Genomic DNA, 22,421 nt, shown 5'->3' on the forward strand with positions numbered 1-22,421 from the left:
AAGAAGAAAAGTAAAAAAACACAAAACCAGTGAAAGAAGTCAGAGGGATGACTCCAAAAGCTCCTCTCAAAACAGACTTTTGCTACACAACCAACTTTTCGAGGTCACTGAAACCTCAGAGATAATAATGTCCCATTAAAGATGATTTGTCTTACAGAAACACGCTAGGTACAGAACAAACGCAGCAGCTTTAGCTCGTACAATCCAGGCGAGCTCTCGCCGGCTTTATTAGGGTAGGGCTAATTCAGAAGATTGTTGTTGAATACCAAGCATACTTGGAGCAGGTCAGAGCGTACCGCAGAGATTTCCAAGATAAACAGTTGAAACAAAGGCCCACTTTAATGACTTCGGCTACTTAGAGGGACCCACGACCGCACAATAGCTGCCTTCTGCTCCATGCGGGGAGGCAGTGGCCTCTTTGACTTTGCAGTATCAAATGTAACGGGCAGTGTCAACGCTTGGATGCTCTCTGACAGCTGCGTGGCCCTTACACCCACCCCGCTCTTTCAGCGTCCCGGTTCGCAGCCCCTGGGTCAGCGCTGCACGGGCCGCGCAGCAGATGGGCAGTGAGAACAGCTCTGACTCTGCAGATTTCCTTCCCCGCCCCTGCTGAAAGGAATACAGCATGGATCTGAATCCCAGCAGGAAGCGAGGCAAGGAACAGACGCTCTGCCTCAGTACGCCGGCTCCGTTTGGAAGCCCAGAGAGATTTAGCACGTTTCGGTCTCTACTTACATCTGATCATCTTATAGTGGATTTGCAAGGTTCTCCTAAAAACCCTGCCACGCGTATCTATGTAATTGAATAGCACGTTGTATTCTTGCTTTATCTTTCCCTGGGCTAGCCTACGGAGTCAGCGTTAGCCTTGACTGAGGGGTGTTCTGCAACGCCCTGCTCACATCCTGCAGTAGGTTGAGGAGCCCTGAGCCAGTTCTGTCGGAGATGATCTTTAACCTGGCTGCCTGCAGACCAGTTTAATCCCAGAGGCTCCACAACAAGGATACCGAGTGCAGGATTAGCACCTCGGAAGAAAACTGCGTTACCTCATGTGTTGCTTAGTCTGGCACATCAGGCAACAATACCAAGGCCAGAAAGCATTGCTTAAGAATTGGGGTTGCTTATTTCTTTAACGTCATTGCTTGAATAACTTTGTTTAATAATAGTTCTTACCAGATACGCAACTATGTGACATCTGGGGAAAGCTTGTTAGATGATGAGTAAAGTGCTATGGTATTTCATTCCTTAAGCTCTCAGAAAGTGCAGATTTGCTCCTTTCCTTGCCACAATAGCTGCCTGACTATTATTTTAGGCTTCATGGGGGCTTGTAGCCTAATGTTGAATTGCCAAGGGATGATTAGTTGGTGTCAGTCCAGATGCTGAGGTAAGATGCTGACCTAACAGCTCACTGCATGGAAAAATTCCCATTCATTTCCCATTGTGATGGTTCTCAATCAAATGGCTTTAAAAATGTCTAGAGGTGAAATACTGTAAATCAGACACAAAGTTAACCTAAAAAAACCACACACAGCTTCAGCTCTAATTTTTTCCCCCTGTTGGAATCCATTCTTTGAGCTTGCACTTGACAGTGGATGTCAGTACAAATATAGATCTCAGATTTAAATCCATCAGTATTTTTTGCATGCAAAAGCCATGAAGTCAGGGGTTTTTACCTGTGGTGATGTTAAAGGATGTATTTTGTGTGTTCGGAGCATACTGCACCAGCCTCTGAAGGGGCCTCTCCCATCCCACAGCAGAGCAAAGGAAGAGGAGGTGCCTTGGGTACCTTAGATAGGTTCCTAAAGCTGCATAGGCTGAACTCAGGCTTGAAAGAAGAGTTTTCTCACATATTTATGAAGCTCAAACATAGAATCATAGAAACATTAAGGTTGGTTAAGACCCCTAAGATCATCAAGTCCAGCCATCAAACCAAAGTGCCTGGTTTCCAAAGGATGTATTATGCTTAGGCTCCTGCATTCTAAGTACCTTCCTGGTATCAATTGCAGCGCTATATGGGTCTAAAACAGCCTTTCCAATCGGGGATAATATTTCCACCAGTGTTGCTTGAAGTAAGACATGTATTCAGACTTCTAAAGAGGTGAGCTGACTATTAGCCAGTTTGGTTTGACACAGGCCGAAGAACAGCATGGCCAAAGCAGCCTTGTGTCTTAAAAAGTCAAACTGTCAGCCCCGTTGGTACTAATGCTGACAGAGGCACAGAGGTCTCAAAAGTACAGATTTCCAGTGAAATCTGTGAAAAGATTTGTGGAGGAAAAAAAGCCATATGACACGTGTTCACTTGCGATTAGGTGCTCAAAATGATGAAATCCCACCAGCTTCCAGCTGATGTTCAATTTATTCATTCCTGCTAGGTCTGTAAGTTTTGGCCCCAGGATTTTATGTCCCATGTTTGCGTGGTGTATCAGTAGTGGGAGACGGGCTCTTCTGCGGCATCTCAGTGATGCTTCAGAGTTCAAAACCTGGACCTGCCACTGAGTGGGAAAAACTTCGTCCACAGAGTGAGAAATACAAGTATTTTGTATGTGATACGGGGCACAGAGTTTGCGTGTAGTGTTTTAGCAACCTCTTGAGGGACCAACTTACTTTATACTGCCTCCAGACATTTACAGTCATGCCAAAGGGAGTATTTCACATTGGGTTTTTTTCCCTTTCTTCTCAGGAAGCTTATGTGATGGCTAGTGTTGACAATCCTCATGTGTGCCGCTTGTTGGGGATCTGTCTCACTTCTACCGTTCAGCTCATCACGCAGCTGATGCCTTATGGCTGCCTCCTGGATTACATCCGAGAGCACAAGGACAACATCGGCTCCCAGTACCTTCTCAACTGGTGTGTGCAGATCGCAAAGGTGAGCGGACTGGCGCATCACCAGATCAGCTAAAACTCAGGCTGTAACGTGGAGGTCTGACAGCGCATAGTGTATTTATTTACTTGCTTGTCTCTGTAAGTCTTTATGTTTCACCATGTGATTCCTAGATACCTTCTAAGTGACAGTAAGCTGATACTTTGTCAAACAATTTACCATTTTCAAGCTGCTGAGCAAACCTTATCTATTCTTCAAAATGCTCTTGGACAGCTTAATGTTATCACCAAGGTGTTAATATCCAAGCCAAACACCCGGTAATGAAGTGATAATGGGATGCAATGAAGCTGAGGCAAGGAAGGGAGCAGAATTTGGCTGTTGCCGTACCAAAGTGCTGCTTCCACCGGTGGATTTCTTTGGGCTGTGCCACGGGGCAATCAGTGATGTTGACTTCGTGTGCCTTCAAGAATGACCCTGATTTTTTCAGGCTGAAATCTCTGAGGCCTGGAAATTGAAACTCCCTTCTGGCGCAGGCTGGCTATGACCAAAAGATATCCAGGCACCCCAGGGATGCTCTGTAATCTCTGTGCACTGAGTTTGTGGCTGTAATGTAATTGCAGTGGCCAAAGTGCCAAACAAAAGACTCAATATAACACCTGGCACGGTTTGCCAAAGAGAAGAGCACCGAAGGAGGCTGAAGTACAGCCTCTAGCCCTTCGCAGCAGTATGCTGTGCTCGGAAGGTGGTTGGGCATTTGCAACCATGGAAGAATGGAGCAAAACCAGCCAAAAACCAGCTGTAGTTAGTTGGAGATTTGTCGTACGAGATGGCAGTACGCACCAAGTCCGGCTGCTTGAATGCTGCCTATGTCAGGAATGCCAGCCTGCAAGCTAACCACACACTTACAGCCCGATCGGTCCCTCGGGACCTTGTGTACATCCCAGGCTCGCCCGGTTGCGGTTTGCTTTCAGGAAACATGCTGAGGACCTTAGAAATGTATTCACCAAAAGCATACAGGGCACATTTTTCATCTCAGTCTATGTACTTTTTTACCGTGCACTCCACAGCAAGTGAGTTTTAATTTATGCGTCCACCCATGATGTGAACTGCCTTTTTCTGACTCTTTTCCTCTCTTGTTTAAAATCAATTGCTGCTCTGTCCTGGTTTCGGTCCCTTTGGAGGATGAGCTGGAGGCCACATTTCCCTCCTCCTCCTTATTAATTTTTAAGGTGGCAAAATCAGTCCCCAGACTGATCCTTGGGGCATCGCTTGCCCGAAAGGTTGCCATTCACAATTGTTAGCTTCTGTTTGATTTTTTTTCACGTCGGTTCAACATTCGCCCATAGCAACCTCTACCCTCGCCAGCACTGCCTGGCCTTCAGCATACTCCTTTGTGCTGCTCCGCACTGAAGCTCTCCTCAAAGCGCTCGTAAATCACACGTACGGCTCTTTCCCACCAGTGTGTCCGGTGTTACCACTCCGATAAAGTCGTGCCAGATTTTCAGACGTTCTCTGACTCTTGAGAAACGTACTTTTGGAAGGGGAAAAAATTGGAACAAGTATATTGATGTCTGGTAACTAACCAGCAGGAGGCAAGTTCCCTGGGAAGCTTATTTTTGTGCCTGTTTTCTCAGCTTTAGATTAAGTTTTCTTTGCATCTTTTACAAACATTATCTTCCACCGAGGCATGGAGTCCTGTCTTTCAGACAAGATGTTACAACAGAGCGTAGACACTCCATGTGCGGAAACACTGTGTGTGAAGTAACTCTTTGAACACGTTGGTCTCATGCTTAATGATGAAAAATGTCTTAAACCTCAGGCCTGCACACAATTAAAGATCTGCTGAACCTTCTAGACGAGCCGTTGAGCATCTTCGGTGTACAGTTATGCACAAGCACAAGTCTTTTAGCCACCAGCATCTTAAACAGCTTAGTGTGAAACTGATATTCTGCCTTTCAGCAGCTTCGAGACTTCGTAAGTCCCTGCAGCAAGACATGTCTAGCAGGAAAAGTTTTGTCCTACTGGGGCTAGAGTATGTGATTTTTTAAATTTTTTTTTTAAGATAGCCTGCTTTCTGTTGGCAGCTCAGGATTTTTTGGTTCAAGACCTCTGCTCGCTGAAGACCTTTTTGTGTAGTTGAACGCACGCTCGTAGTGGCGTTGCGCCAGTTTGTTTGGGTGGTTTGTTTTGGCAACGTCAGCAGCGCATGGGTGAAGTTCTGCTGAGGGACTTGGGTGGGCGATTCGATGGTGGTCCAGGTTAGCAGTGGGCTTAGGAAGGGGGTGGAGGCTGGAAGGGAATTACTCCCTCAAGTGCTCTGTCATCACATCAACGTGACCATTTTGGTGTTAGCTTTGTAGGTTAGAAGTACTTTTTTATTAAATCTCTGTTCATAGAAATACAAGCGCATAAGCTGCCGCCAGCAGAAACCTATCAACTGGGAATAATTGTGGTTTTTAGAAAGGATCTTGCAGGAAACTTAGAAATCATGAACTTTTTGATTCCGTACACCACGAGACTGGAGTTGAGGGAAAGGGGAATAATCTCTGTGGTCAGAAATGCAGCTGCTGGATTCATACCTTAGAAGTCAAACCGGCACAGTTGGTTGTATTCTTCTATGAGAGGCAGTTGTACCGAAAAAGCACGTATGCTATGGCAAACCCAGTCTGATCATGGGAGGCAGTGGAACTGGAAGAACTTGCCTTTTCAAAGGGGACTTGAAAATAGATGCAACTCTGAGCTCAGCCAGAAAATAGATGCAACTCTGAGCTCAGCCAGAAAATGAATTTTTTCAGTTGATCTCCTTTTCTCACCTTTGTGCTGGGATGCCTCGTTGTTAGCAGGAAGAAGGCAGAGTATACTCTAACAAGACCCAGCATCGGCAACTTCGAACGTTGAATTTATTTTTGCCTGGACTCTCGTCCCAGGCCAGTAGTGTCTGTAAACCCTCTGTAGGGTTGGCCTGGGTGTGTATAGAACGTGACAATTAAATTCTGTACTGTGCTGCCCTGGAGTTACTGGGGTTGCATAAATGCAGCAGAAAAAAGGGTTTGCCCCCTTATTTGCAAGTCCTATCCCAATTTTATATTTCTGGAACTAAATCCCAAAGAAACCACACACCCTGCTATACCTGCTAATGTCCCTTTTTTTCTCCATGACTCCACTGGCACATGGATCCACAAAAAGGTTCCTGCAGGGTAGTAGCTACTTCTCCTTGTAACTGTGCAGGCACACATCCTCACCCTGCAATAAGCATCACGTCAGTTGAAACAGCAAACCTTTTTCTGAAGGGGGCATAGGCTCCCACGTGTTTTACGGTGGTGGGCGCACAGTTCCCACGGAGCAGCTGATGTTTGGTAACTCGTTTGCTCATCCAAGCCCGAAGCGTGTGATGCTTACCCATGGCCTGTCGTATTGCAGGGAATGAACTATTTGGAGGAGCGTCGTCTGGTGCACCGTGACCTTGCTGCCAGGAACGTCCTCGTGAAGACTCCCCAACACGTGAAGATCACGGACTTTGGGCTGGCCAAACTGCTCGGCGCCGACGAGAAGGAGTATCACGCCGAGGGAGGCAAGGTAAAGCACATCGACGAACACGCCGCCGTGCGTTTGTCAGTGCTTGTGCTCGTGCACCAGCCTTAGAGACGGAGGGGGGAGGAAAAAGGAAAGTGTTTTTTTTCAAAGCACTGGGTTGCTGTCTCAGCGTGCTGCCTTTGAAGCCTGCGGGAGCCCTCTGAAATCAGCCGAAGCAGCGTTGGGCTAGTGGGACTGCACTGGGAGCGGAGTTAGCAGAGCAGCGAATGCTTTTGAAATTCCCACCCAGAATGTCTGGGAAAAAGAAAGATTATTAAAAAAACTTTTTTTTTAGGAAACAAAAAAAAAAAGCACGGCTGAATTCATCAGTGTAGCCCACACCAATAACACTGCGCAGTTTATGAAGAGAAAGGGAATGCTGTATATTTATAGCAGAAGAAAGACCTGTCAGACTTGGTTCAGCGCGCCTTCGTGTTGTACTACGTGCTGATGGAGGGAATGTGTCCTGCTGAGAAATTAAAGAGACCAGAAATGGAAACCATATGAGCGCAGATCTGTCTTTGTCGTACAGCCTGAGATTGGATTTGTGTCCTGTTATGATAGGAGAAGGTTAAAAAATTAGTAATTTGACTGTTTAAAATACTGTCAGACTAATTTGGAAGAGATATTTCTAACATGTCTAGTATTTCACAAGTTCCCAGGTTCAACATAATAAATGCAAATAATCATAAGCGACTCAAAAGTTGCCTGCTCTACCACTCGGATAGTGGTGGTGTTTGTTGGCTAGTTTTGTTCCCTTCTGCGACCAAACTATAGGTTTAAACACCACCTGGTGGCAAAGATCGCTGCTAAATGTTGGATCAGCCTCTTAAGGCTTATTTGTGATTTTTCCTAGGTTCCTATTAAATGGATGGCCTTGGAGTCAATTTTACACCGGATTTACACTCATCAAAGTGATGTCTGGAGTTATGGTGAGTCTAAAACCAGTTATAATTACTGTAAATGGGCTGGAAAATTGCAGGATTTGCTAGTGACTCTACACAGACCTTTTTTCTTCCTATTATGAGAAGACTGAGAGATTAAACATAAACAATGAGCCCAAATCACCTATTCAATAAAGTAAAATTCCCGTGAAATTGCATTCTAGTCAGGTATAAGATGTTTTGCAGAATATATTTTCAGTTGATACCCCCTCCCCTGAATGGGGCTGCAGGAAGAAGACTCTTCTCCATTCGCTGAAGTCCTGCTGGTGCTTTTCTTCAGCAGCTTCACGTGAAATATAACTGTGCTGACAGTAAAGCCACGTAACTAGAGGGAGGACTTCAAACCATCAGCCATGCTGTTACACACAGTGTAACTGCTGTGGTGTAAAATCTTTGTGCTGCCCTGGTATTGAGAGGACAATGCTAAAAGGGAAGCAAAGGGATAACCTCTGTAGAGAATTCATTTTATATTTGGTATAGTTCATAAGCCAGCTTGAAAGAAAGAGGAGGAGAAAGGAAACTTTTCAAAGGAACTTATTCCAAAATTTCCACACCGGGGCTCTTATATTCCTGGAAAATATTTAATGCAGATTGTCAGATCCTGTTTCCTTTTAGAAAAAGTACAGCCTCTGGTCCTCTTAATCCTTTTACGTAGCTTGGCATCCAAAATCTTGTTTTGTATCCTAAGCTACGAGACAATCACAACAGCTACACCACAAGAGTACGTGGTATGTCAGCAAGTGACACAGAGGCAGCTGGTTTACACATCCTTCAAAAACTGCTCTTGCTTGTCTCCAAAGAGATTGTTTTGAAACAAAAATGCAACTTCCGTTTTCCAAACCGCTTGCTGGGCTGGAGTCGGGAGGCGGTAACCTGCGTTGCCTTTCTGTCGTGCTGGGAAGTTTGTGGGATGTTCAATGCCGAGATGCTAGCTGAGATTAAAAAAACAAAAAGAAACTCAGAATGGAAATCAGGATGATTTCAACCTGTTTTATTAATTTGTCTCTCTCCAAAACCACAGCAGAAAGTGCGTTTCCTGGGTGGGGCTCTGGCAATGCAGTGCCTCTGGGAGAGCCCTCTCCACTCACCGCCTCTCCGCGCCCAGGCCCAGCACCCCGGCTCCCGGCAAAGCCTCTGTTACAGTCTTCTCTTGCCACCCTGCAGGTGTGACGGTTTGGGAGCTGATGACATTTGGGTCCAAGCCATACGACGGGATCCCCGCCAGTGAAATCTCCTCTGTCTTGGAGAAGGGCGAGCGTTTGCCCCAGCCCCCCATCTGTACCATCGACGTGTACATGATCATGGTCAAATGTGAGTTCCCATTTGGGGTTTTGGGTGCTCAGCTAAGCCGAAGAAGTAGCACAACTGCCTTCGTTATGTCGCATTTGGGTATGCTGTGTCCTTGGCGATCATGCAGAAGTAGGGTTATCGGAAAAGAGTGGTGACACCAGAGTGTGTTCCCGCACCTTGAGCTTTAGCTGGGGGCACGGGATATGGTTTCATTAGTCACTAATTCAGCCAGCTAATGTTTTTTCAGCATTCACACCACTGGCTGATATTGCCAATTATTTTTAAACTGACGTTGTCAGGCAGTATAAATCAGCATAACACCACCCACTGCACCTGATACTCTGGATTTGTACGTCTAGAAAATAAAATTAACACTGCCTTCTCCTCCGGGCTCCCCCTTAGTTGAGTAGCGTGCCTCCTCCCCCTGCAACCACACGCACGGATTATGTGCTCCGTTTACTAAAGGAATGCTGCGAGCACAGGCACCACCCTAATGGCAGATGCACACGAGTATCCAGAGTTCCCCATCCGATTTCTTCCTCATTCTTGGGTGGCTCCTTTTCGGCGCACGGCTGTTGCTGTAAGGTAGCACAGGAGCTGGGGGTCTCTGAAGCACTTCTTGGTCGTTGTTAGGTCACATCAAAGGGCTTCTGAACCCCAAACCTCTTTTCTATCTATATCAGCTGCTAAAATGTCAGATTATTACCTGGCTTCCCATGCATCTGTAGACCATGACTGCCACATCCCTGCTTGCTACCGGTAGTGTCTGTGAGGATGCTGAGAAGAAGCCCACTAGGTGGCATTTAAGACCTTCTCACTGGAGCGAAATGTACCTGTTCCCAAAAGAGGAGAAACGCTACCACGAACACCCCATGGTGCAGCACTTTTGGGGAGTCTTGGAGTATCCCCGTGTTGCTTTGTCAGGACAGGCACCACACAGGCAGAGCCTGATCCTGTGCTCACCGGAGCAAGCAGGAACCGCAGCCAGATGTGTACACCTAGCCTGGGAGGTGCCCAGACCCAAAAGCAGTGTCCTGGAAACTTCTCTCACTGATGCTGAACCCTGCTGACACCTCAGCCCTGCCATCATCTCCACTTGCAGCAGTCATGTCCCAGGTCTTCGAAAGCTCCACAGTAGAGCGTGTCCTCAGGGGCTGAGCCTTTGCAAAGCTCAGCACCTCCATCCGTCGCCCTTCCTTTGGGTCAGTCCAGATGTAGAAAGCAGGCATATTTCCACGCACCTGATCAGGTACCTGTTGCTTTTAAAACACCACCAGTGGATCATCCCCATCCCCTTCCATACCATTACACTGAATTTAAACGCCAGAGCATGAGGATCTGGGGTCTGAGCCTTCCTTCTGCCGCAGGACTCGGTTGCACATCTTGCACTGCTCTGATCGCCCTGTATTTGCAGGCTACAGCACAGACCCTGTTGAAGCCACGCCATTTTGCCTAAAGGAATTCAGGATTCCCAGTTATCTCTTTTATAAGCAGAAAGTATAAACTGAGATGTTCAAAGTTATTGCACAACATTTTTTTTTTTTTAATTTAAGAAGCAGTATTTGAACATATGCAACTCAGAGATAAATTCAGAAATAGTTGATGCTACTTCTGCAACAGCAGCAAACTCCCAAATGCTCCACTCTGTCTAAAAGCAAAAAAGGATTTTTTTTCTTGAATTAGCAGGGGATCGTATTTCTAGCGGGGTAAAAAGTCACTGGCAATGACGAGATTTTGTCTAATGCAGATTTCAGGTGGCGTATTATCACTTCGTTCCTCCATTGCTGTGGATAGGCTGTTTCTTATGAGTTCCTCCAGACACACTAAGCTCAACCTTTATTATTTTTAATTTTAAACACGAGAGTCTCTACGTCAGCTCATCTGATGGTTGATAACAGAAAGTGTGGGTTGACTAAGTAATCCCACATGTTAAACCACCAGTATCTGTATTCGAAATCTCTTCCTAGTGTCGATCTGCACTAAGCTGTAGGACTTGTTTTTGTTAAAGTCCGTTTACTAGTTAAATACAGCTTAGATATGGTTAATCTTTCAAGATGTCCCCAGTGAGGATGTTTTGAATTTTAGAAGACATGCGGTACAGAGGGTAGCTTCTGCGTGAGGCTTCTCAGGGTTTCACGAAGCAGTGCCGTGAGGACTAGACGGTCAGGTCACCGTATGTCTGCAGGCACCTGCTGAAGTTAGTTTGCTTCCCCTCCTTCGAGAGCTTTTTCAGAGCAGCCTAATTTGGATCGGTCCAGGCTGGCCACCCATTTGGTATCCTCACGACTTATACGTTATCATGACTCAGGTGGGACCTGCCTGCCCAAGCAGCGATAAGCCAGCAGGTGAGAAGAAAGGCTTAGCCTGGAGCTTTTCCAACACGGGGTTTTATTACCTCCTTCATTCTTCCCAGAACTGCCAAGATGTGCATTTTAAATGCTGAAATTCACAGCAGTGGCTGGCGAATGAACTTTTTATGGTGGTCCCTTACGGGTAAACCCTTAACAGCACCTATGATGCTGTTCTTTTCATGGTTACATTTTATTTTAAGCTCTGTGTTTGATCATCAAAACAACTTGATTTGTGCATTGCTTTCCCTGTTGTCCCTCCAGGCTGGATGATCGATGCAGACAGCCGTCCCAAGTTTCGCGAACTGATCGCGGAGTTCTCGAAAATGGCCCGTGACCCCCCACGCTATCTTGTTATACAGGTACTAAACCCAATGGTAGGAAGATGTCTTAATGTGACGCCCAAAATCATTAGTAATGCGTATGAAAACATAAAATGTGGATAATTTAAGGCCAGATTTACCATTGCTTTCCAGGTCTTAACACATTCATCTTGAACCACAAACAGAATTTCAAGACCAGTCTCTATTTTCTTCATACTGGTCTCAGTCTAGGACCAGTAACAGTCCATACTGCATTCCTGAGAGGAGAACAGAGTTTGATCCTCTTCAAAACGCAGATGTTTTACAGCAGCATAGACAGAGATTGCAGGCCCAAATTCCCTTAAACTCTAGGCAAATTTGGTTAAACACACAGATCAAGATTTTGTATCTTGGTCCTCTCTCTGAATTACTTTGTCTCTCAGAGAAGGGGATAATGAGGGCTGGAAGGGCATCTGTGAGTCCTCTCTCACACCAGCTTGTCTCACAGGGAGATGATAGGATGCACCTGCCCAGCCCTACGGACTCCAAGTTTTATCGCACCCTGATGGAGGAGGAGGACATGGAAGATATCGTGGATGCGGATGAGTATCTCGTGCCACACCAGGGCTTCTTCAACAGCCCCTCAACGTCCCGCACTCCTCTCTTGAGTTCATTGGTATGAAACTTTTCCTCTGTGGAAACATGACGAGCGATTTTAAGAGTGAACTGCTTCTCATAAAGTCTGTTGTTTCTTTCTCTCTCTTTTTAAAAGAGTGCTACGAGCAACAATTCTGCTACAACCTGCATTGACAGAAACGGGGTAAGTGGGATGACCTTTGAAAAAGAAGCAACTTCCCCTGTGTGGATCCACTTCTACAAAGCAGTCTGTTTAATATTGATTTTCTCTGCTTCAAACCTAGCAGGGACACCCTGTGAGGGAAGACAGCTTTGTCCAGAGGTATAGCTCAGACCCAACAGGCGCTTTCTTGGAGGACAGCATAGACGACAGCTTCCTGCCAGCCCCGGGTGAGCACCTCTCCCGTGTTTCCATCCCACAGCCACTCATTCACAAGCCATTTGGTCATGAATATAATCATTCTCCTTCATTTTCTGTAGAAAGGAAGCAATCCAAATACTTCCTACCTAAACGGGAGTGAAAAGCATGCACATACCCTTTTCCTAGACATTTTCTGGCTGCTTCTGGCCATTTCTCATTTTGGTCCCTTCACCAGCCAGGTTCCTCATGTTTGCCATGTGTGCCATCTGGCCGGGGATTCGCATGCGTGTTTATATATTTAAAACCTTCTACCACCCCTGCACTTCAGAAAATATCCTCTAAAAACCAGGCTTCACCCCCTAAACCATTTCAGCAATATAAACAGCTTTCTGGCAGTTCCACTGCTTGCAGATGTTGATACACAGAAGGCAGCTCATAGTTTCATGTGGACTGACAGCGTAGGCGGTGGGAGAGCAAGCCAGTGACCACCAAGGGAGCTCGTGCTGGGTTATGCAGCCGTGATGCTTTGCATCCTTAAAAAAACCCAACCAACCCTTCCAAGAGCACACCACACCTAAAAAGGGTGAAAGATCCTGCAAGAGATGGCATTTAAGTGAGATGTGGAGTCTCTGTTTCTGCCAGTCCTGTATTTTGCAGGCACTTTCCTCATCTCTAAACAGTTTTCTAGGGAAACAGCTTCTGGCAGCAAAGCTCCTTGACTGCAATTTCAGAGCTGTATCTGGGGCATAGCCACTCCCACGTCACTAAAATCAGAAGTAGCTGTCTCGCTGTCTTGTGGTCCAAGCCATCTTTCTGCTGCTTTCCAAACCGGATTCCTGCAGGTGAACTTCAGAGCAGCGCGTTCGGTACCACGGCACAGCAGTCCCTGCCTTTGGCTCTCTTCCACTCCGGGAGGTTCAGTGAGATGCTGTGCGTGAAGAGCGAGTGGCAGCTGGGTTGAAACTACACATCGAGTGATGCAAATGGCTGCGTTAGTTATATGTCTTCATTCCTTCTCATTTTTATTTTATTTTTATTCCAGAGTACGTCAACCAGTTGATGCCCAGGAAAGCATCTGCCTCAGCAATCCAGAATCCAATCTACAACAACTTCTCACTCACAGCGAACTCAAAGGTCCCCACGGACTCCAGCTACCAGAACTCACACAGCACAGCTGTGGACAACCCCGAGTATCTCAACACCAACCAGTCTCCGCTGGCCAAGACAGTCTTCGAGAGCTCTCCTTACTGGATCCAGGCGGGCAACCACCAAATAAATCTGGACAATCCTGACTACCAGCAGGACTTCTTACCGAAGGAAACCAAACCTAACGGTCTCTTGAAAGTTCCCGCAGCAGAGAACCCGGAGTACTTGAGGGTAGCGGCACCAAAAAGTGAATACATTGAAGCCTCAGCATGACCATGGAGAATTTCTTCTTGCAGTGAGGCAAGCCAGGCCCTCGGTGAACCACCTGGCTGCTGCAAGAACGGACTCTTGCTCGTAGCAAACAGCGACCACGATGCATCAATAAGCACACCTTTCCTTTTCAGCGTGGAGGCTGAAACTGCGAAGCCTGTCTGATGGTAGCTCGGGTCTTTTCTTGCCCATTTCCATGTAATAACCGAGGCCCATAGCCTGCACTCGGATGCGTGTTGGGATGGAGCAGGATCTTACTGGACAGAAGAAACACGGATGCATTCCTTTAATTTTCAAATGGTAGCATGGTAAGAAGCCACTCTGGGATGAACTTGCGAGCTGTACGCATTGTACAGTGCAATTCCTTTCTATAGTCTGTATTTTTATAAGTGTTTCTAACAGAATTTTTGGATCTTTCACAAGATCAGATGCTTGTACTGCTGGTCTGCTATGTGGTGCTCAGATCACCAGCAGGGAAAAAAACCATAATGTTATTAAATAGTTTTCCAAAACTCCCGGAACACAAACAGTTATTCCAAACCACCGGATTTTTTACAAATCGGCTCCATATCCTGCTGCTTGGCACGAAGAGGAGGAGTGCGTCTGGGGGACACATGAGAGATTCCGCCCAGGGCGGTCTGGAGTGGATCGCTCTGGGGAAAACTAGCGCAAGGAGCAAAACGGCGTGACGCGTCACCTACTGACCACTACTGCTAAAAACTGACAGGAGGAACTCGCCTCAAAGTCATCTGTCCATGGTTATAAAGCGCTCGCTGGTCTGCTTTCTGATGGTCAACTGCAAGACCTTTTTTTTCTGATCCCTTATGCAGCTGCCGAGTTGTCACCATGCCTTTCTTCTTCAACAAAACTGTTCAAGGTGTTGCCGTTACTGAAAAATGAAGTGTCAAATCATGTTGAACAGACTTTAATCAGATGTCAGGGAAATGCAAATGGTGGCAAATTGGAGCATTCACGAGACAGACTGGCAGAACTCTGCTAAATTAAACTTGACTAGGGCAAGAAACACAGGTAGCTCTAGCTGAGGAGTTTTATTTCCCTTCTTAAAGGAAATCAGAGCAGAAATCGTCTTCCCCTGTAGATTTGGCAAAGGAAAGGGGTGTACCAGTGTTCTGCTTTCCTGACTTCAAGGCAGAACACTGCCGATGCTGTAGCACGCTGGGGCAGAGGCTGGCACTGGCTGCCTGTCCCTTTGGGGTTACGTATCCTGGCAGCGCAGGAGAGGCAATGAGCATGAATTAAGGAAGGGAAGAACAATCTGGAGGGATGGAAAATATTATCTTCTGAAACGCAGGGCTGCCTAGTGCTTCGTTAAGATATCCAGCATCATCTTCTGTTATCAGTGTGGAATTGGCAGACTGGGCAAGGCTAAGATTTTAGCTTCGTAGTATAAATCAATCACAGCGGAAAAAAGCAGCTACTCTTTGCAGGGGCCCATGAGACACAACCTCTTCCGTCATTAACGTTTCTCCTGAATGTAGGAGGAGTAAAACGCCTAAAGCGTGAATCCAGTCAGCAATGCAGATGCATCCCACCAGCAGCTTGGCAGTGCTATTTTAATCAAACCACTAGATCAGAAAGCACATGTGGTGATTTTTGGTAGCAAGGCCCCTAAGTAGTTGAACATCGGCGACTTGCTTGAGGGTAGCATTAAGCAGCTGAGTTGCCGAGAATATGTAGCCTATATTAAGTAGCAAGAAATAGTCAAATTTATGCCACCACTGTGTGTTTCAATTTAAGTAGTGCTTCTGGAGTCCAGGATCAAGCAGCAAATCCTCAGAACATTGTTTTTACAGATTTATTGAGGCACGAAGGACAGGAACGGTCATGTGAAATGACCCCTTTTATAAGTAACATGGTGTAAAATGCGTTAGGAGCTTGTGTGTGTGCCATAGTTCATCCGTCACGCCGCAGTCTAGGATAGAGCAGTATATTCGGTCAAAATCCAGAGACTGTCCCTTTTGGTACATCTGCGTCACCGTGACAAAGTCCCTGGCACAGTGGTGTGGAGGATGCAAGGTTTGCCTTTGATTATCACTGTCTTCTATTTAAAATGCTAACCAAAATTCAGTTCCCACGTCCAGTTAGTGGCAGATTTCTCCTTGCATTCCTGCGAGCAGATTTGTTGCGTTGCTCTCGCCAGCGTGCGACATGCACGCACAGGCAGCACTGCTTTTCTCCACCCGCCGCCCCGGGAGGAATGTACATAAAACCAAAAAAAGAGCTTGACAGAAATCGCAGCTAATTTCCAGTTTGCTAAATCTGTTCTGTCTGAGCAGAACACAAGAAAATCACATCGTGCACGTTCTCCTGCAGAATCTTTCCGACATTACTGCACAAAAGAATTGATTGATATTTTGTGTTAATCTGTTAGCACAATCACAGAATCACAGAATGGTAGGGGTTGGAAGGGACCTCTGTGGGTCATCTAGTCCAACCCCCCTGCCAAAGCAGGGTCACCTACAGTAGGTTGTAGAGGACCTTGTCCAGGCGGGTCTTGAATATCTCCAGAGAAGGAGACTCTACAACCTCCCTGGGCAGCCTGTTCCAATGCTCCATCACCCTCAGAGGGAAGAAGTTCTTCCTCATGTTCAGACAGAACTTCCTGTGCTTCAGTTTGTGCCCATTGCCCCTTGTCCTGTCAATAACAGCTGAAATAAGAGAGCGACTGAGCTTTCTTAGCTCATGGAGGTGCATGGGGTGCTCACAGATGCTCTGGGGTAATCATGGGATGTATGCTCTGGGGATACTCAAGGATGCTCTGAGGATGCCCTCGGGCTGCTCTGGGATGCTGAAATAAGGAAGTGACTGAGAAGTAGCAATATGTATCACCAGCATTATGTAGCATGAACATTATTTAGTAGAGGTGAATATGTTTGCCCGTAACAATTTAGGAGGGATTCAGTCGCAACTCCTTGCTAGAAACGGGGAGATTCATCTCACAATTAAGCAATGTAAGTTAGAAAGAGCATCGCTTCTTGAATGTATTGTTTTTGATGAGAAAAGTCGGAAAGAGGATGTAGGACCACAAACTCTCGCTACAAATGTACAGATTCCAGATTGGTGGGATCAGCTCTATTATAAAGTAGCTCTGGTAAACAGGTATCCCGTAAGACGTGATTTGTAAATCGGCAGCTCAGTAATGATTCAAAAGCCAGCAAAAAATAAGAACTGGGCAGCGTGCCATAGTCTGCAGAGGCAGATACGGCAGCACCGGGAGCAGAGGGGACCATGCAGCTGCGTGGCTGTTGCTGGAGGCACGGGTGCTACACGGGCTGATGCTCGTAGCGTAACAGGCATTAGCAGTGTACCAAATGATTTCCACTGACGTGAAAAAAAATAAGTAAAAAATCAAGAAGCAGCTGAACCAGTCTGGTTTTCCCACTGCAGCTCACTGCATGTAACAGCAAGGAGCCCCGTGCAGATCAGAGGTGCTCGTAAAGGCGACCACAGTTAGGCAGCGTTTCACGGGACCTTGCTGATCCAGTGTTGAATGGAGTTTAGGCTACGGAATGGGACATAAAAGTTGTGTTTTTACAAATACTGGAAAAAACAAATACTCTGCATCTTGAGAGCTTACATAAGTCAGCACCCAAAAAGAACTTGAAAGTTCTGCCACTGTCCCTCAGGAGGTGTGGGTAGAAAATGCTGATTTTTTTAGAACACAGTGAAACAGGGAAATGTCGCAGGCCGCAGCCACTTTTAAAAGCTAACATAGTCTTACCAATCGAGAAAATAAAAATTTTCCTTTTTACTGTTCTTCTCTTGGAAGGCAAAATGAAACCACTCACAAGCTGGTGCTTAGCATCTCTTAATCATAAAGCAGCAGTTAATATGCAACTGCTTTTGCAATAATAATTTAAGACTTTTAATAACTGCTAAGTGTATGAAAATGTAAGTTAAGAGTCTTCCTCTTACTTTGATATTTTCCAGTGATCTGTGTACAGTGTCAGCACACTTGACTTCTTTTGGGCCTTGGGTTGTTTTCTTCTGCTGCAAAGGGAGTTGGCTTGGGAAATTTCCTCCGTGTTGCAATTGGTTTTGTTAGGCAAATTCATCCGAGAGGACAGGGGCTTGCTTCTGTTTCCAGCTTGCAGGCAACAACGCAGTGAGTTTTCTAGAGAGCGCAGTTGGAAAGAGATGGTCATTTCTGGAACACCTCAGGGTGATGCCCTGTCCCACCAGCGTCACCGTCAGATGGCCACGTGAAGCCCTGGCACTAGAAAATATGGCCCTGTGGTTTATTGGAAAGGAAGGGGCTTGTACAGGGGGAGTAATGCCAGGGAAGGGGTGCAGCCGGCCAATCCATACCCAAGACAGCTGCCAGATTTGCCCGGGGACCTCACTGAGGCCATTGACTGTTCCTGCAGGTACGGGTGGGAATAGACACATAGCTCCCGTTCCTGCTACTGGCTTGAAGCGAAGCCCTCTTGCAGAGATTGCTTGTGCAAAAACCAATGTAGCAACATCTGTAATACGGAGGATATCTCTTCTCTTCCCTGAGAGACGCAGTTAGGCCTACAAGAATGTCGCAGGACTCCAAATGGCTTGAAGAGGTCCCATCACAAGGTGCCTGGGGTGTCCTCGGTCTGTCTGGGGGTGCTCCAGGGTGCCAAGGAGAAACTTTGCATTTCCAGACAAGTGCTCATTTCTCAGATTCAGAGTTCAACTTTTCAGATTCAGAGTTCAACATCTTCTGTTAATACGACCGCTGCCTTTCCAAATGAGCAGTTACGGTACTCTGGCTTGTGTTTCCCCCTGCGTTTCTCTGCGAGAAGACATCTGAATCAGGACAAAGTGTGAGAATGTACTCGTGTCCTCCTTCCTGATGGAAATGTCAAACTCTGTGTAACAGCAAGAATGGTCTGTAATGTTTGATCACCACTGGTTCAAATTTTTGTATTGGGATCCCATTTCCTAGCTTTTGGGTTTTTTTGTAATTGTTATCTCTTTGTTCTGACGTACAACTTTTAAGGAGCCTTTTTAAAATAAAAAAAAAATAAGAAAAAAAAAAAGTTTGTATAAAAGAAAAATACGTCACCTTCAAATAGCTTGTCAAATGGGCTGCATTAGGACCAAAGATGTAACGTCTTGTTTTCTCGCTTTAAAGGAATTAGGGTATTGATGACCACTTCCACAGCCTCTCATTACAGGGAAAAGCTACAGATCTCCACTCTTCACTGGGGCTTGGCCAGGGCTCCACTGAGCCAGGAGGGCTTCACGGGAGGGTGAGCCCTGTCCATAGAAAACCAAACCAAATACCAGGACCAGGTATCGCCTCAGGGCCAGAACTACCACCTCTAACTCCATTTCGATTCATTTTCTACTCAACACAATAGCTACACAGGGACACGGTCAAGAAAAAAAGAAACAAATACTTGATGTTTTGGCTCAGTATCAGGAAGAAATACAATGACGTGAAGACGAGACATGATGAGATAACTGCTTTTTATCTGAGGAAGTGCGTAGGCAGGCAGTGAGACTTCAAACCGATAACACTTTTAGTTATGTATCTCTTTAATTATGTGGGGGAGTTGAAATCACGGCGCTTCCGTGATAAGCTTTCCTCTCTTCAACGTCGTGTGTTTTGACAGATCACCTGTATTACCGTGGCCACGTGGACGGAGAAGTGCAGGTCGGTCAGAGATACTGCATGCAACCCCTCCTTCTTGTACACGGGAGAGGAGTGCAGCTATTGTATGCTGCACCACTGTTAGAGATCAAGCCAACCCTCAGTAGCACCCAAACAAAGGGTTTCCGGAGAAAAAACTGGTAACTGGAGACCTAGCTGGCAAAAGACCCGCCACTTCTTGCACCGCTGAAGTCAGCAGGCAAAATGCCTTCAGCCAAGATTCAGGGCTGGTGCTCCACCAGCTTTGCGATGCTGATGGGACTGTCTGGATGCGCGACAGTGCGGGCTTTGTGGTCTCTGTACCTCTCACCTCGAAGTAGTGGATTTTTTCTGGCTAATAAGGTGAAAACCAGAAATCAAACTCTCAGCTAACAACTGGACTGGTTGGAGGTTTTGTTCCTGTGTAGATGATACGGCACATCGTTTCCAGTTGCACTGGAACTTATCCAGACCCTTCTCCTTACCCTCGTACAAGCTAGCTGAAGAGTTGTGCGTTTGCAACCGCCGTCAATGTTATCCTCATGTTCTATGAAAGGGAGGGAAGTAGTTGTCTGCAAGGGCAGGAGGCTTGGCTCACATACCTAGGTTGCTTTGTTAATCCCCTGTTCCTGGTATCGTTCCCCTTGAAATTAACGGGATGTTTAACTTGATTACACTGAGAGTATAAAACAAGGCTAATGTTGAGTGATTTTTGAAAATCCCTCACAATAATCAGAGATCCTATGGATCCATTGCCAGTTTTAGGCTGCTTTGTATCGATGCAATCAACCGAGTATAAGGTATAACGTCTTGGTTTTAATAAACTGTCAAGCAATATATCCGTAGGCATAGACGGTACCCTCACGCCATTGTAAAGTTACTCAACTACAAAAGCACTATTTGTACAATAAGAAACTCTTGACTTTTGTATGGTTTAATGGTTTATACTGTTGATCAAAGATTGTTTGTATATTGAGCGATAAAAATGAGATGTATATTATTCTTTTTAATTTTTTTTAATTTTTGGAGAACTTTTATTGTAATATACTATTGTGTTTGGGGGGGGAAGAAAAATCAGTGGCTAGCTTGTAGGGTTTGTAGCCAGAGAAGAACTCACATTAAGGTGTCGTGATTGATGGACTTAGATTTTTTTTTTTTTTTTTTTTTTTTGGTAAAAGTTGTCACCGTGGGGATTTATCCAGAGCTTAGCAAAGCTAGTGACAGGATCCTTTCCTCTCTCCAAGACTCTTCGGCTCTCTGCATGCACAGTGCTGGATTTTCATCATGTGAGCAATAACACAGCTAACACTTGTGACCTTGGAAGTGCAATATGAAAGCCCAGGTGCTGCTTATCAGGGCGCTAATAAAAGCTGCTCTTTCGAATCGCGTGGCAGGTTCTCACTTCACTTTTATGAGAATAGCAGAAGTAGAGTTAAAGCAATCCCTCAGAAGCTCATTCATGTGACACGTGGCGGATGGAGCCATACGGCTGGCCATTTCCGAGTTGCACAGTTGTGAGCTATGCAACAGCAATGCAGGACTCCCTTGTAAGGAAAGGCAAAGTAAAGCCTCAACCAGAGCCACACTAGGCAGAAAGAGAAATTCTGTTGGCAAAGCCAGTCAGATGAAGCCCCAACGTCCCCTGAGCATTGATGTTTAATTATCGAACTGGTGGAACACGTAGCAGACAAAGATCAAAGGAATTACAGGGTCCTCAACATAACAGAGCAAAACACACTGGGTTGACAAGACAGTAAGGAAGAGAGGAGATGGAACTCTCAGTACATATTCAGCCTGGATAAGTCCCCGGTATCATGATTAGTACATTAAATCATTTTTGTCTTTATAGCTGAACTTTATACACAGAAAAAAAAAGCCACTACAGCACCTTTCTCATTTTCATCTTTCCATCCAGTCCCTTCCGATACATAGGCTGCATGTTTTACCAGCTCAACCTATTTTATGCAGAAATGACATAGTCTTAATCTTCATATTACCGGTTCTCAGAAATGTCTAATGCGTATTAATGCATGATATTTTTATTTTAATAAAAGTAATTAAATAAATCTTTGCTCTTTGGGCATGTGATTCCCCCCCCTTTGGTGATCAGCTGTTTTGGGAAGATTATATTCAAGTTGGTATTAATATTATGAAGAATAATATTAGTATTAACATTGAGAAGGAAACTGAAATATATTTTTTATATCCAGACACCTACTCTGTGAAGATCAGAAAACAATTTACAGATTCAGAAGTCTATCAGATGGGAAACTACTGTTCTCCTTATTTCACAGAGGGTAAGAGGGGTGGAGCAATGCCTCTGTACTCACCCCAGAGAGGCAGGGGCACCGCCGGGGAAAAATCCCACTGTCCAAGCACCAAAAGAGAGGGACTTCAAGTGAAGAATGGTCTAGGTGCAGAAATGTATGGGTATTTGGGAAGGACAGGCATTCAGAAGTTCTGCTGAGCTCAGGGGTGGCAACTTTAAATAACTGAAACATGAAAAGTGACAAAGGGTGCAAGAGGAGAAAACATCCAAAGAAACACAGCTGCAGTTTAACCCCCCCGTCTGCCTGTGCAGGATATGGTAGGCTAAGATAAGATAAAGAAAATTGCTATTTAAAGATAGGCAAGGAATACAAGCCTCTTGCACATGCTCCATCATTATCGGCAGCAGTACTAAGCAAGCTTCGCCCTTCAGAGCTCCTGAGCTCGACCGGGGAAAGCAACAAAGCCAACCTCTAGGGAGCTGATCTGAATGCACGATAATTACATCAGATCACATAAGAAAATTCCAAGGCGGCCAATAAAAGAACTGATGTGCTCCGAGGAGGCCCCCAGCCGTAGTGGGACCACCTACCACGGCACCTAGGACAGACCTACATGCCTGCTGCAGTACTGAAGGTGGAAGGGTTCCACCACAGCTCCTTGGGACAGGCACATTTCAGCAGTAACTGGTCACAGGTGGCCTTGCTCGTTCCTGTCCTAAGGCTGGTGATGGGGGGCAACGCTTCTGCAGCAGGATTTGACCCCTTGCCAAATGCCAAGCATGAGCCTGGCAATAAATCGAGACCCTGCAGTTACCAAAGGCAGGTGCTAGGAAC

General features: G+C 45.8%; 1 protein-coding gene across 2 annotated transcripts in view; it reads left to right on the forward strand.

The window, feature by feature from the left end:
- Positions 1–21,377, forward strand: part of EGFR (epidermal growth factor receptor) — a 169,806-nt gene extending 148,429 nt beyond the window's left edge. Inside the window, exons 20-28 of one of the 2 annotated variants that reach the window (XM_075418563.1) lie at positions 2,678–2,863; positions 6,239–6,394; positions 7,248–7,323; positions 8,500–8,646; positions 11,238–11,335; positions 11,784–11,951; positions 12,048–12,095; positions 12,196–12,301; positions 13,315–21,377. In XM_075418563.1, coding sequence (XP_075274678.1) covers positions 2,678–2,863; positions 6,239–6,394; positions 7,248–7,323; positions 8,500–8,646; positions 11,238–11,335; positions 11,784–11,951; positions 12,048–12,095; positions 12,196–12,301; positions 13,315–13,691 — 1,362 coding nt within the window. In that variant the 3' untranslated portion in view covers positions 13,692–21,377. The remainder of the gene's footprint in view (positions 1–2,677; positions 2,864–6,238; positions 6,395–7,247; positions 7,324–8,499; positions 8,647–11,237; positions 11,336–11,783; positions 11,952–12,047; positions 12,096–12,195; positions 12,302–13,314) is intronic. The other variant, XM_075418564.1, reaches the window with a different exon arrangement.
- The last annotated feature ends 1,044 nt before the right edge of the window (positions 21,378–22,421 follow it).

The sequence above is a fragment of the Opisthocomus hoazin genome, chromosome 4, assembly GCF_030867145.1.
Source record: "Opisthocomus hoazin isolate bOpiHoa1 chromosome 4, bOpiHoa1.hap1, whole genome shotgun sequence".
In the NCBI taxonomy this organism is placed as follows: Eukaryota; Metazoa; Chordata; class Aves; order Opisthocomiformes; family Opisthocomidae; genus Opisthocomus; species Opisthocomus hoazin.